General features: G+C 41.7%; 1 protein-coding gene across 1 annotated transcript in view; it reads right to left on the reverse strand.

Moving 5' to 3' along the window:
* Positions 1 to 13,755, reverse strand: part of PGBD5 (piggyBac transposable element derived 5) — a 63,187-nt gene that overhangs the window by 11,951 nt on the left and 37,481 nt on the right. The window contains exon 4 of the mRNA XM_065736427.1: positions 5,028 to 5,208. Within this exon, the coding sequence (XP_065592499.1) occupies positions 5,028 to 5,208 (181 nt within the window). The remainder of the gene's footprint in view (positions 1 to 5,027; positions 5,209 to 13,755) is intronic.

The raw sequence follows: 13,755 nt of genomic DNA on the forward strand, positions 1-13,755 counted from the left end.
CCTTGTAAGCCTTAGAGATGGGTAAGCAGTCTATTTTCTTCCTTCTTTGTAACATCTTCTCATTGTATTGGCCCTGTTGCCATTGCACACAGGGCTCTGGGAGGTTGTTGCCCTCCGTAGGGAACAATGCTTCTTCTTTGAGGAGTGAAGAGGAATGTGTGCTATGAATGACTGTCTCAGCAAATAACAGCAGCTGTCTGCTCAAAGAACAGAGAATTTGGGACATCTCAATGCAGGTTTCCAGTTCTATTCAGAGGCCAGACAAAAAAATGTTTTGAATGTTCCTTGAAAAAGAAAGTGAACCTATTCAGGTTTTAGATTTTGAAACAGATCAAAGATCCCAGTCATATTTCCTAAAGTTTTCTCATCTCTTGGTATCTCCAAAGACCTTAGAATTACATTCATTGATAGCCCTTTATATTACTAGACATGTATTCTGCACTGTGGTACAGTGAAGGTGCTATATAGCAAGCTTTCTAAAAAGAACATCTTGATTTTTGTGCTAATGCATGTGTAGCTTAGGAAAAGCTAACAATAGTTACAATTCCACAAAAGGCTTCATAGGATCCTAGGACCCAATGGATTATAGGATAATTCAGGTTGGAAGGCAACTTAGGAAGCCTCCAGTCCAAACCCCCCCTGAAAGTAGGGTCAGCTCTGAGGGCAGACAGAAGGGCTTTATCTTGTCTTGGTTGAAAAGCTCCAGGGATGGAGGCTGCAACTCCTTTCCAGGCAGCCTGCTTCACTGCTCTAAGAAAATCCTCATGTCCTATCTAAACTAATTCTTTTGTTCCTGCTTACATCTTTTTGCCCCTCATCTTTTTGTGATGAACTACTAAAGAACTGGCTACGATAACCTCCTCAGTGTATGGGAAGCCTGGTTTGGGTCTGTCCCAAAGCCCTCCCTTCTCCGGGCTGAGCAAGTACAGCTCCTTTCTCAGAGTGGAACATGTGGTCCAGTGTTTGTTAGCTTGGTGGCACTTGGCTAAACTTATTCCAGCTTTTCAGATACCTTTCCTTTATGGAAGGAGAGGGAGAATGCTGCCCAAAACTGTTCTAAAGGGTAATAATTACTTCTCTTGAACTACAAGCTAATGCAGCCCAGGTTTTCTTGACTGTCTTTGATGCCAGGGCACACTGTTAACTTGTGTTCAACTCACTGCCTAGCAAGGACCCAAGTTCTTCTCAAAAATTTTGAAAGGAACTTATCTTTTTCTGGTGGGTGTCTCTTCCTAGATTTTCCAGAATTCACTTTAGTTCCCTTAAACATCAATTTAGGTGCCCCAAAAGTTTCTGATCTCTCAGCATTATATTATTTAAATCTTACCTTATTTCTCTGTCAGGTTACCATTTCTCCCTTCCCCCAAAATAATGCAAAGGAATTGTTAAGATTAATCCCAATTTCTTTTTGTTTTCAGCTCTCAGTGGGATCGTTATCTTTCTACCATTGATCCTAACCCTGAAACACTGGGCAGAAGAGACAGGCAAAGCAGAGGGTACCACCTCTGAGAAATGAAAAAGGAGAGCTGGTCTATTAAGACAGGGAGAAGGCTGAGATACTTAATGACATTTTTACCTTGATCTTTGCTGACAGTCAGACTTCTCACACCTCTTGTGTCCCTGAACTTCCAAGCAGAAGTCAGGAGAGCAAAATGCCTTCTAATGTAAGAGCAGATTAAGTCCAAGACCACCTCATGAGGTTAAATGTATACAAGTCCATGGGGCCAGATGACATGCATCCCAGGGTTCTGAAGGATCTAATGTGGTCACCAAGCTACTTTCCATCATACTTGTGAAATTGTGTCTGTTAGGAAGAGTTGCCAATGACTAGGAAAAGGAAAACATTACTCCCATTTTTACAAAAGGGAGAAAGGATGACCTGGGGAACTATAGACAGTGGCATTCACCTCTGTGCTTGGGAAGATCATGGAGCAGATCCTCTAAGAAGTGATGTTAAGGCACGTGTGAAATGTGGAGGTGATCTGAAACAGCCAGCGTGGCTTCACTGAGGGCAGATGATGCCTCCCCAATCTGGTTACCTTCTATGATAGAGTGATGGCACAGGTGGACAAAAACTGATGCCATCTACCTGGACTTCTACAAGGCCTTTGATGTGGTTCTCCACCATCTCCTTCACTGTAAATTGTAGAGGTATATGGGTTTGAAGGGTGGGCTGTTAGGATAAAGAATTGGTTGGACTGCCACAGCCAGAGGGCTGTTGACAATGGCTCTATGTCCAAGTGGAGGCTGGTCACAAGTGGTGTCCCCTGGGGGCCCATCTTGAATCAGGAGCTCTTCAACATCTTTATCAATGACACAGATAGAGGAATTTAGTGTACCCTTAGCAAGTTTGCTGCTGATACCAGGCTGAGTTGTGCAGTTGACACAATAGAAGGAAGGGACAGCAGCCAGTGGGACCTGGACACACTTGAAACGTGGGCACATGAGAATCTAATGAGGCTTAACAAAGCAAGTGCAAGGTGTTGCACTTGGGTTGAGGCAATACTAGTTACGAGTACAGACTGGGAGAAGAACTCATAGACAAAAGCCCTGCAGAGGAGGACTTGGTGATTCTCACATATGAAAAGCCAGACACAAACCAGCAGTGCGTGTTTTCAGTCCGGAAGGCCAACTGTATCTAAAGCTGCATCAAAAGAGCAGGGACCAGAAGGGCGAGGGAGGGGATTGCCCACTTCTACTCTGTCCTTGTGAAGCCTCATTTGGAGCACTGTGTCCAGGTCTGGGGTCCCCAGCAGGAAAAGGATGCAGAGCTGCTGGAGTAGATCCAGAGGAGGACCATGAAGATGATCAAAGGACTGGAGCACTTCTCCTATGAAGAAAGGTTAAGGGAGTCGGGCTTGTTTTAGCTTGGAGAAGAGAAGGCTATGGGCAGACCTCACTGCAGCCTTCCAATACTTGAAGAGTGCTTACAAACAGGAGGAGGACCAACATTTTACGTGATCTGATAGTGACAGGACAATGGGGAATGGTTTTAAAATAGAAGACAGGAGATTTAGATTAGATATTAAGAAGAATTTTTTTACTCAAAGGGTGGTGAGGCACTGGAATGGATTGGTCAGAGAAGCTATAGATGCCCCTTCTCTGGAGGCATTCAAGGCCAGGTTGGCTGGGGTCTGGGCAGCCTGATCCAATAGTTGGCAACAGTGCCCAACGCAGGGGAGCTGGAACTAGACGATCTTTAAGGTCCCCTCTAACCTAAGCCATTCTATGATACAGGGATTTCAAATTATTTTTCAGAGCCAGTAAGGGAAGTAATGGAGTGTACCAGATCAGAAATTTAATTTTGCAAGCAGCTGTCAAATATTGTAAGCGTCTCAGGAAGCAATATAACAACTCATGAGTCAAACTGAAATCAATGTAGTAATAGAATACTGGATCAGATAGTAAGTCGAAATTGCATGTGGTAAAAACATTATTACTAAATACTCTACCTGCTTGAAATTATTAATTTAAATGATCTGCTCAGTGTAAAGCCCATGAGTAATTAACCTCTGTAAACAATCTGAATTATCCATAAATAGGTAACATGCAACTGGTCTAGTAGCCACACACCTTTTCCACTGGGATTATGGACTAACTGGGTCATGCCATATTGTCTTTCTCCTTTCCTAGCTGAACACAAACCATGTGACTTTGTCTGTCACTCTTTAAGTTTAAACCTAACATATTTCATGTGCAAGGAATATGTGGGATATCCTGTATGTTTTCTGATCAGTCATTTTGCATTTTAGTTTTGGTAATCTTAAAAATGCAATAGTTATAACTGGCTAAGGATGAAAATGGTCATTTTGTGCAGAACAGAAGAGTAATTCCAGTGCACCATAAATATCCTCAACTTTTTCCTGTATGGCTGTTTGCACCATTTGGAAAATCCACTACTACTTTTGTGATACCACAATGGTATTCCACTGCACTCTATGAACTTCCAGTTTCCTAAAATAACTTAGGAGCTAAATTCTGCAACTGAGGCAGCCCTCAGTTTGAAGTACAGGACTGAGGGGCTCTGGTATAGTTGACTGGTGTTCTTGCTTCAGATAGGACTGAGACAGTATTTTGATTTCTAAGTTGTTCACCTTGCTTTGGAACATGCTGCATTACTATAATGGTACAGGTGTGTTTTCCATTGCAGAAGCTTAAACCTACCAAAAGCAAAAGCTGTGGATTGGAAAAGGGAACATCCCTGTAGCCTTCCATGCGGTGCATCCTCAGGTGTTAGTGAAAGGCTGTGCTGACCGAACAACTAGCTGAGAGTTACACTGAGATGACTTATATCTGATTGCCAGAGTGCAAAAGCTTATAATTCAAGGGGAATCACAAGTCATTAGCATCTCTGAAAGCACGGTAGCATGCAATTTTTTCTACATAAGGTGGAAAGGCACTTGACAGAAAGGATATCCTGAGGTTACTCTCTGCGCTAGTAAGATACTGTCAGGAAGAACCATGCTAGTGTAATGAAGGGCATTCTCGTGGCAAGTCCAGTTTATTATGCTTTTCTACCACCAACTTTTCTACCAAGGCTTATTTGTACTAGCAAAAAGCTGAACTATTCTAGAGCTTTTGCAACAGCATAAAACTATCATCCTGAGAAGCCACATCTAACTGGTGCTAAACCAGCAAGGACTTCTAAAGACACGCTTCTAAGGGTTCATCATATCCCTGGTCTTTTAGCAACAGGAACAGAAAAATCACAGGCAGATAGGAAATGCCTTGAAAAGTCCCCTAGGTGATATAGAAGATCAGACCTCACATTTCTAAGGCAAAGACCAAAAGCCAGGGCGTTAAATACCCTCATTTTAGCTTAGAAAATTTAAAAAGCATAGATGGAACTTAAAAAGTACTGATCATAGTACCTTTCCAAGAATGAGATCTCTTCCTAGAGATGACCAACTTATCCATACATGGAATTGAGATCTCACTGAAGCCTTTTGGAAGGTTCTTTTTAAATCAGTGATAGGAAGCCCCTGAGCCTGTTATCATTAAAACCCAGAGAGTCACTCAATACACACCTTGCTTCTCAAATTCTTCAAAGAGATTGAGGCTGGTAATGCTTGGGCCAGTGAAGATAATGTAGTTCTTCCCAGAGGCATTCTGACAAAGGCTTTTGGCCACCATGCTGTGCAGCTGTGGCTTGTTCTTCAAAGCATCCAGCCCATCAGCACCACTGCCTTCTTTGAGATGGACATAAATCTTGAAGGAGAAAGAGAGAGAAAAGACAAAAGTTTATAATGAATCCAGAGAAAGCAGATGCAATGGCCAGTGTACCTGCTCAATGGGAGACAATCTGAAGATCAAGGCAGCTGATACTCTTTATAACCTGCAAATATCTAAAGAACAGATGTCCAATCTTTAGGCTTACCTGGGCCTCATTGATTGAAGAGGAACTGTCTTGGATGACATATAAAATATATTTTTTATTAAAACATTAAAAAATGGACAGTAAAAACATAACACTAGCAGGCTGAGCATGAATGATCTAAAGGCTCTTTTGAGGAGCTGTTACTTCAAAACTACCCCAGTTAGCTTTCATAGCTACCAATAAACACAGTGTCAGCTTAAGGGTTTCCTGAGGTTCTTGTCACTGGTGAGCAGTTAGAAGACTGTTTGCTTGGCAGGAAAAAAATCTCAAGTCATAGATAAGACTATATGTTCTACTGGGTCTGCATGGGCTTTATTGCTACCAGGAAAAGGAGAGCATAAAAACTTCTGTTTTAAAAAAGGTCTCTACAAGATGATCAAAAGGAAATGGCCCATAAGCTTCCCTGCAGTAACACACGGATTTATTTCTGTTGGCATTGCTCGCTTATACTGCAATACAAGTGTTTGTGCATCCCCATAAATGAGAGGAGCCAGTAATGTACATACTTAACTAGCCAGAACATCCTAATCAAAGTCTTCAGGCACAGCACTAACTGAGATCCTTTATTTAGGTCAGGGTTTGGAGACAGCCCACCAAAAGAGATTGAACCATGATGCAGAGTACAGTGCAATATGCTGCTTTCAATAATGAAATGCCTGGCTCATTTGCAGCAGGCTGCAGTAGCTTTAGCGTGTGTCCTGCTGCTGTGCAACTCACACAGCTATGCACTTGAAGAGAGCTGCCACAACCACCTGCAGGTGGACATACATGTTTGTTAGAGTGCAGGAACATTTATCCCTCAATAACATGACTTTAATTAACTGAACACAGCACAGTTTTAGCATACTCACACCAACTGAAAGAGCACTGAAGTAAAACTCTTCCTTCATTCCTATAAATGACCCCTCTAGAAGAGGAGACTTCTGCGTCACCATGTGCTTTCTGCCTCTGCATGACCTTTCCTTTATATGGAAGCCTTCCATTTTTATTTCACTGATTGTATTTCACAAGCATAACTTTCACCAAAGCTCAGCGTCTACCAGAATCAGCTAGGTGTCTGACCTTCATCTCATTGTGAAATACAGGAAAAATAACCTGCTGGAAAGAGGAATGAGAAGAAGCAGGCCCTGTATTCAGTCATTCAAACAGCACTGTAACTCCAAGCTTAAAAACTTTAACACACACAAAAGCTCATTTTCTGAAAAAGCTGTCCAGGTACATCTTTGTGACTTTGTCTCTGAAACATTCATAGAATCAGAGAATGGCTTGGGTTGAAAGGGACCCCAAGGACCATCAGGTTCCAAACCCCTGCCACAGGCAGGGTCACCAACCTCCAGATCTGCTACTAGACCAGGCTGCCCAGAGCCCCATTCGACCTGGACTTCAACATCTCCAGAAGACAGAGCATCCGCAGCCTCTTTGGGCAGGCTGTTCCAGAACCTTCTCTCTGTGAGGAACTTCCCCCTGAAATCTTTTAGGAATTCCAGAAATTCCCCTCTTCAAATCTTTGAGGAATTTCAGAAAATTTCAGGGAATTTCAGCTTCTCTGTGGAGCTGAAACTTTCTCAGTATTCATGGGAAGGAAAAATGAATTGTGCCTTGTTTGTTGGACTGATGTATCCAAAATGAGCTTTTGTTAAACTTGTTTGAGAACTCAGCCATCCAAAATATTCAGTGTTGATTTCCTGCATCTTACCAACATACTCCTTCATAAAAGAAACTTCTTTAGGGTGCTTAGAGAATAAAAATGCCTGTGTATTTGCAGTAGTGCTCTCTGTAATTTTTTATTATCTCAATGATCTTAGAGAGAAACAAAATTAAATTAAACAGCTTCTCCCTACTTTAGATGGTGCATCTCCCAGCAGTGGTATTCCAGACATATTAATGTAATATTCCCTAGCTACTCATTCATCATGAAACAGACCCTGGAGGAGCATGTTATGTATGAAACTTCTGAGAAACTATACATTATCTGTATTTTAAAGTAACTGATGTGCTAAAAAACAGAGCTGGTGTCAAGAGAAATACACACTAATTCCAAAAATGTAAAGCATATCTTAGAATAAAGTTTTAAGTACACATCATTTATATACAAATAAGTATATATAAACCCTCTTTTGAAAAGAATAGTTCCTAAATGAGGACACAGGCAGAAATATTCATAGCTTCTCTGACCATCCTCCAATCACCTCTGAAAGCTGTCAAATTTCTGCTTTTTTTTTTTTTCAAGAGAGCAGCTTAACAGTGGAATGCATGCAAAGGGCAGATTGTTCCAAATTTACAGCAAAGGTTGTGCATGATTATTGGCATCAAAATTAAGACTAGGTTAGTAGTGTGCCAGCAGAAAAATCACACAACAATCCCTAAAAAATCTACAGACAAGAAAATGAAAAGGAGACAAAAAAAAGTTGCAAACATACTAGTTCTGACCTTGGGTTAGCAGCTGAGCTGAAAACAGAATAGGCACCTCTAAGCTGAGGAAAATGCCCTGCACTTTCCCTGCCCTACTGCATTAAGTCCAAGCCACCCAAGAGACTCTGCAACTTCATGCTCACTTTGCATTTGCTGCAGATGCCCCTGCCAAGGGATGAGACAGCCTGCTGGTACTGGTGGGTGCCCCAGCTGGTCCCCTCACCATGGGCCAGTTTGGGTCTGCAAGCAGCTTCTTTGAAGAGCATGCCCCCATGCAGCCGTCCACTGAGGTCTCAGTATTTTCATACCAGGATGCTACATATTCCATATGTTCTTTTAGCAGACTTAACATCCGGCACCCTTCCTTTGTGCTCCTCTCTGTCTCCAAGGTCCTTGTAATGGTCTCATGGTGATTCTCCTTGCCTTTCACTCTGTTTACCTCCCAGTACCCTTCACCCAAACATTCACATCTACCGATGAACATTCCCTCCCCCTCTAATGTTAAAATATGTATTCCTTTTTTCTCCTTAGGCACTTCCTTGCATACACAAAAGCAGTCTTTGTTCCAGGCACAGCTTTCTTGTTTTGGATAGTCATCATTCAAAGCTTTGCCATGTTCAGCTATACTGAGAGGATGGGTGACAGCAGCATAATGTTGGAAGGCATTAAGGCTGCTGTGAAGCTGTAGCTGGGTACAGACAACTGGCAAAGGCATAGCTTCAAATATCCTTCCAAATATCCAGGATCCCATATGGCCTTTATTTTTCTTCTTATCCTCCCATCCAGCTTATTTCATTCTACCTCAAATCATAAAGACCCTCACCACTGAAGTCCTTAGTGTTCCCCACACCCTCTGTAATTAATTACTTGTGTTATTTAACAGTTAGCAGTCTGCAGACAAAGCACAGAATTGTCAGAAACTGACTGCGCGAACTGCACAGGCACAGTCAAGAGCTTCTGCCCCCAAAACGTTAAACCATTCACCAGAGCTGCTGGTCTGCCTTGGGACAGCATTAGAGCATTGTACCCACTTGATGTGCTTTAACAGGAAAGCATTGTCAGAAAGTACAGGCTTGACAACTGCTGCTGGACAACAGAGGGAGATGTTGGCAGCAACATCCTCTGCTTCTGCAGGTGACAGTCAAAGCAATATTTCTCAACTGTCTGCAGAGATTACATTTATTGTATAGCTTTTTCTAGTGGACAGTGATCCACTCAATCTACAGTACCAAATGGGATAGTTTCTACAGATGTGATATTTCTCTTAATGGACAAATACAGGCTGAAGTTCTTTATCCTGCAGTGCTGGAACAGAAAAGGAGTTTTCTCTAGCCATCCTTCAGTTCTCTTTATTGGAACAGCTACACTTTTAGTTCTGATATCATTTTATCTAGAGTGCCCCTGCTGCACCAGGTACTTCTTAATCCAACATGTCCATATGCACAATACTAGCTCTGCCTTCTCACACCCTTTAACTCATTACATAAAACCTCTTCTCTTCTGCCTTCAGTCTCCATGCACCATCCTGACAGTCCTAAAAGCCTGTCAATAAGAACAGACCTTCACAACCACTGGCTCATCTTCCCATCCACTACAACTGCTTCTGGATCACAGAGGCAAAAGCAGGTACCACTCAATATACTTCAATGACAGTGACAGGTATTGATAAAGACTGTGCCTAGCTCTTACAAAATGAAAAACACTGAGAACTGTTTTGGAAAGTCCGTTTACCTATACAAAGCAAACAGAGCTAAGACATCACTTTGAGCAGGAGATTTCACATGTTGTCATATGAGAGGTAAATCAATCACCTGTCATTCAGAAACGTAAAGTAAGTACATTTGGCTACAGAAGAAGGTAGCTACGAACAGCACTGTCAGAGAATGGAAGATCTCAGAGCATACATCCATGCTACAAGCCAACAAGGCTTTCCATACTTTGTGTTGGTAATTTACTCTATGCCAGGTTCATAAGGTCTTGCTAGAAACAAGGTAAAAACTGATTGGTTAGAGACAAAATCTTCCATTTGGCTGTATCCAGGAAAGTGCCCTAGAAACTAAAATGTTGGGTATTCTGTTAATATTCATTGCTCAGATAGCAGATTGAAAGCACTTTTGAATAACACATCCCAAATACTTCGCATTCATATACAACTAAAGCACCCCAGGGTACAATTCTCAAGTGAAAAAGATGACATTTGGAAGAAAAAAAGGGAGGTGGATAGTAATAAGCAGGAGGACATTTCAGAAGGCTGTATTATCTAATAAAGGGTAGACCATAAACAATGACAATACGGAAGCCAAGTTTTCAGATAACAGTTATAAATGCAAGAGAATAAACGGCACGTTGTACTTGTTGGATTCTGCACTGCTGTTGAAAATATAGCTCAGTTTTTCTGAGCCAAATACTCACTTGCACTGCTCTCCCCATCCTGCCTCACTGTCTTCCCCTTTTAACCTAAACCCCATCCCTAACTGTTGCTGTTTTCATCACTGTTGGGAGATCCTCCCCTCCAATCCCACTACAAAACTCTCTGAAGCCCATGTTCTCCCCCTTTAATGCCATTTTATCAGCCAGCTCTTAGGTCTAGTTTTTCCTCAGCAGCAGTTGGTTGATGGTGCACTTACTAACACTGGATCTTTTCAATGGTTTTAATCTCTTCTCATTCTCTTCCTTCTTGTCTAAAGGCTACTTCAGCTTTCAAGGGAAATGGACCTTTCCCATTCAATTCCCAGCTAGCTCTTGGGGCTGCCTAAAGAAACTTAATTCCTTAGGCCTCTCTCCCTCAGCCTCCAATTCTGAATGACTGCAATCTGCATCAACATGTAGATCCAGCTAACAACTCTGCGGATCACCGAATCTTTGTTTTGCCTATGTACATTAATCAAAGTTTCTAACAGTATCTTGGTGAGACTGCAGGGAGATGCTGGTAAAGTAGACACTGAAGCACTATGGAATGGACCTAAATAATAACCTTCCTTCCCAGCTGAAAACCGACACTGAGACCACGAGCCACCTCTGGGAGGGATCTTGGCATTAGATCACATTTAAATGTTTGTTTTTCCCATTCATGTAGAAAGACAGCAAGCTTTTGAAGTTTACAGAAACAAATGGGGCTGACCCACCACACATCTGCAAAACTACCTCCCTGTGTAATGCACGAGAGCAAGATTACAGACTTATAATTGAGATCTGAGATTCTCAAATGCTGACAACACAGAATCACATGCATTAAAAAGACAGAGCCTGGTGGGAGCCAGAGGAAGAAAGCAGATAGGATTTTCCAGCCAAGAGTGACTGGCAAATGAAGGCGATCAGATTTCCTGGGATTCCCTCCCAGACAAAGCCTGACCTTGAGAGCCTGTTCAAAGCAGCCACTATATCTGCACACTTCAGATGCAACTATTTCAGTGACAGAGAAATTATCGGGGCGTTGTTTAAAGAAACTCCTTGGCTCAGGCTAATCTCTAAACTTAAATAGGCTGAAACACTAACATTTCTGAGCAGCTTTGCTAAACATGCAAAAAAAAAAAATGCACAGATGGTTAACTCTCCCGCAGTTCTGACCTTGAGAACCACATTTATCCCAGGCATGTTTACTCTTCCCTTTTCCCTTTCAAAAGGAAAGGGGAAAAAACAGTTACAGCCGAACTGAGACTAGCATGATGTGTTGCAAAATCATGAATTTGGGACAACTTCTCAGTTTCTCTAAATTCTGTGAGTTCTTACTCTGTAAAATCAGCAGGGCTATGAAATACTCTTGTTAACTGTACTCACCCTGTTCACCCATGTCACAAAGACATGCTGAAGCAGAAAAAGCAGCAGAAGGCAACAGATGAGGCAGTGCAGCCTGAGTCAGGAGAGCTGAGGTTTATTTCCAGCCCTGCCACTGGTCTGTGGAGCGCCTTCAGGCAGCTCAGTGCAGCTCTTCAGGAAGTCATTGCTTACCTCTCAAACAGGGGCCACCTCAATCCAGTGTACACTCATTAAATACCGCAATGTGGGAAGGCTTGAGCCACAGAGATGCACACAGTTCTTTTTCTGAATCTGTTCTGACTCATCCCATCTTAGGGATGAGCAGAGGAAGGTGGAAATTTAAGTTAAGTCCCAAGTACAAGGTTCTAAAGAGCTTCATAAATCTGAGAGATGCTTCACAGAGATATTAGTGAAAATGAAATGCACTACTTCTGGAACTTCTTGCCAGCAAATAAAACCAAGTGCAGAACCTGTAGAGTTGAGGCAGAATGGGATGTGAGAAGGGAAGATTGCCCAGAATAGCCTCAGAGAACAAATTCCATCATAAGGAACAAGAAAGACATACACAACCAAAAAGTCATCTCTTCTCACCTTTTCTCATAAGATCATGGTTTTCTAAGCAAGTGATCATGTTGATGAGCTAATTACATTACTGTCTATCACAGAGATTAATACTGCCCAACCAACCCTTTGCAGTGCTCTCTAATGTCTGCATACTGCCTTCATTTTGATCATGGATGACGCTCTATCTGGGGACTGCCTTTTGGGTTGTCCTTGTGCCATGGGCCTGTGGTATTGGACTAGGCTATATCAGAATACTTCATCCCATCTGGCTCTACGGTGTTCTGTGCAAGGCACCAGCTGTTAATGCTTCCTTCTCCATCTACCAGGTGATCAGGAAATACTCTCGTTTGTTCCTTATGTGTCACACACAAGCAGGAACTGGATAAAATTTCTTCTCAGAAAGAGTAGTGGGATGTTGGAACAGGCTGCACAGGGAGTGCACTCCACCTGCTCAGGTGGAGTGACCTTTCCTGGAGATGTTCAGAAAACGTGTGGATGTGGCAATGAGGGACATGGTTACAGTGCACGGTGGAAATGGGTTGGCAATTGGACTTGATCTTAGTGGTCTTTTCCAACCTTAATGATTCTACGATTCCAAAAAAGAAAAAATAGGATGTATCAGCACTAAATAACTAACCCTGAATATTTGGGAACTCTCATCAGTTTTTGATAAGCTCTACAGCTATCTATATATACAATAATGAGATATCTACCAATCATATTTATGCATGTCTTTTACAAACAAGTGTTCCAGACTTCTTGAGAGAAGAAAATCTGACATATCTACAATTTTGATATAAAGATGAAGACTTACTCAGCAAATACTCTAAAAAGAAAACACTCCTTACATACTGCAGACATTTGAGTTGGAATTGAGATATTAAAATACTGGTTTGAAAAGTACCCTAGTGGCATGTTGGAAAAGAAAATGAGTTGATCCTTCAATATATATGCTTGTATTTGGATCTGTCTGAGTTGTCCTGAAAAACATGAACAGAAGTGCTACTGCTACCAAGCATAGCACTCTCAAAAGAGAACGAGTAGCTTAAGTATGTGTCTTCAAAGTACTGATACCATTTTCATGGTATTTTCATTTTCATTTTATTAAGGAAAACAGACTAACCCTTTACACAGTAGGAAAATCACATTGCTGGGAAAACTAGATGTTCCTAAATGGACGTTTTTAATAATCAGCCTAATCACTTAAATTTAGAGGACCTTGGCCAGAAGTGTCAAGAACCTCTTGAGATTGCTTCTATTCCCAAGAAACAGTAGTATAGTTGTTCAGTTTACTCTCCTGCAGGGACTGCCTCACCTTTTCATAGCTATGCTTTTTGCAGACTTTTGAAACTGAGTTAGCTTGATTTATAAAGTGTATAATAACATGACCCCTGATGTCACTCTACAGAAAGGAGGAGGGGAGAACTTCATCCAGAGTGTTTAATTTCTACATATTTCCAAGTAGGTGCAAATTTTTTGACAGCAGACAGGTGACAGACCACTCAGTCCTTAAACACTGCATTATCTTCTTGATTAGATGTTTTCTCCCAATATGTTAAACTCATAAAAAGCTCTTTTTAACACAGCAAATAAAACAAATAGCCTATTACAACACCAAACAAGAATGTTAGATGCTTTATAATCCT

This window comes from Cyrtonyx montezumae, unplaced genomic scaffold (assembly GCF_038088225.1).
Source record: "Cyrtonyx montezumae isolate F1298 unplaced genomic scaffold, pur_monq_1.0 scaffold_0, whole genome shotgun sequence".
Taxonomy (NCBI): Eukaryota; Metazoa; Chordata; class Aves; order Galliformes; family Odontophoridae; genus Cyrtonyx; species Cyrtonyx montezumae.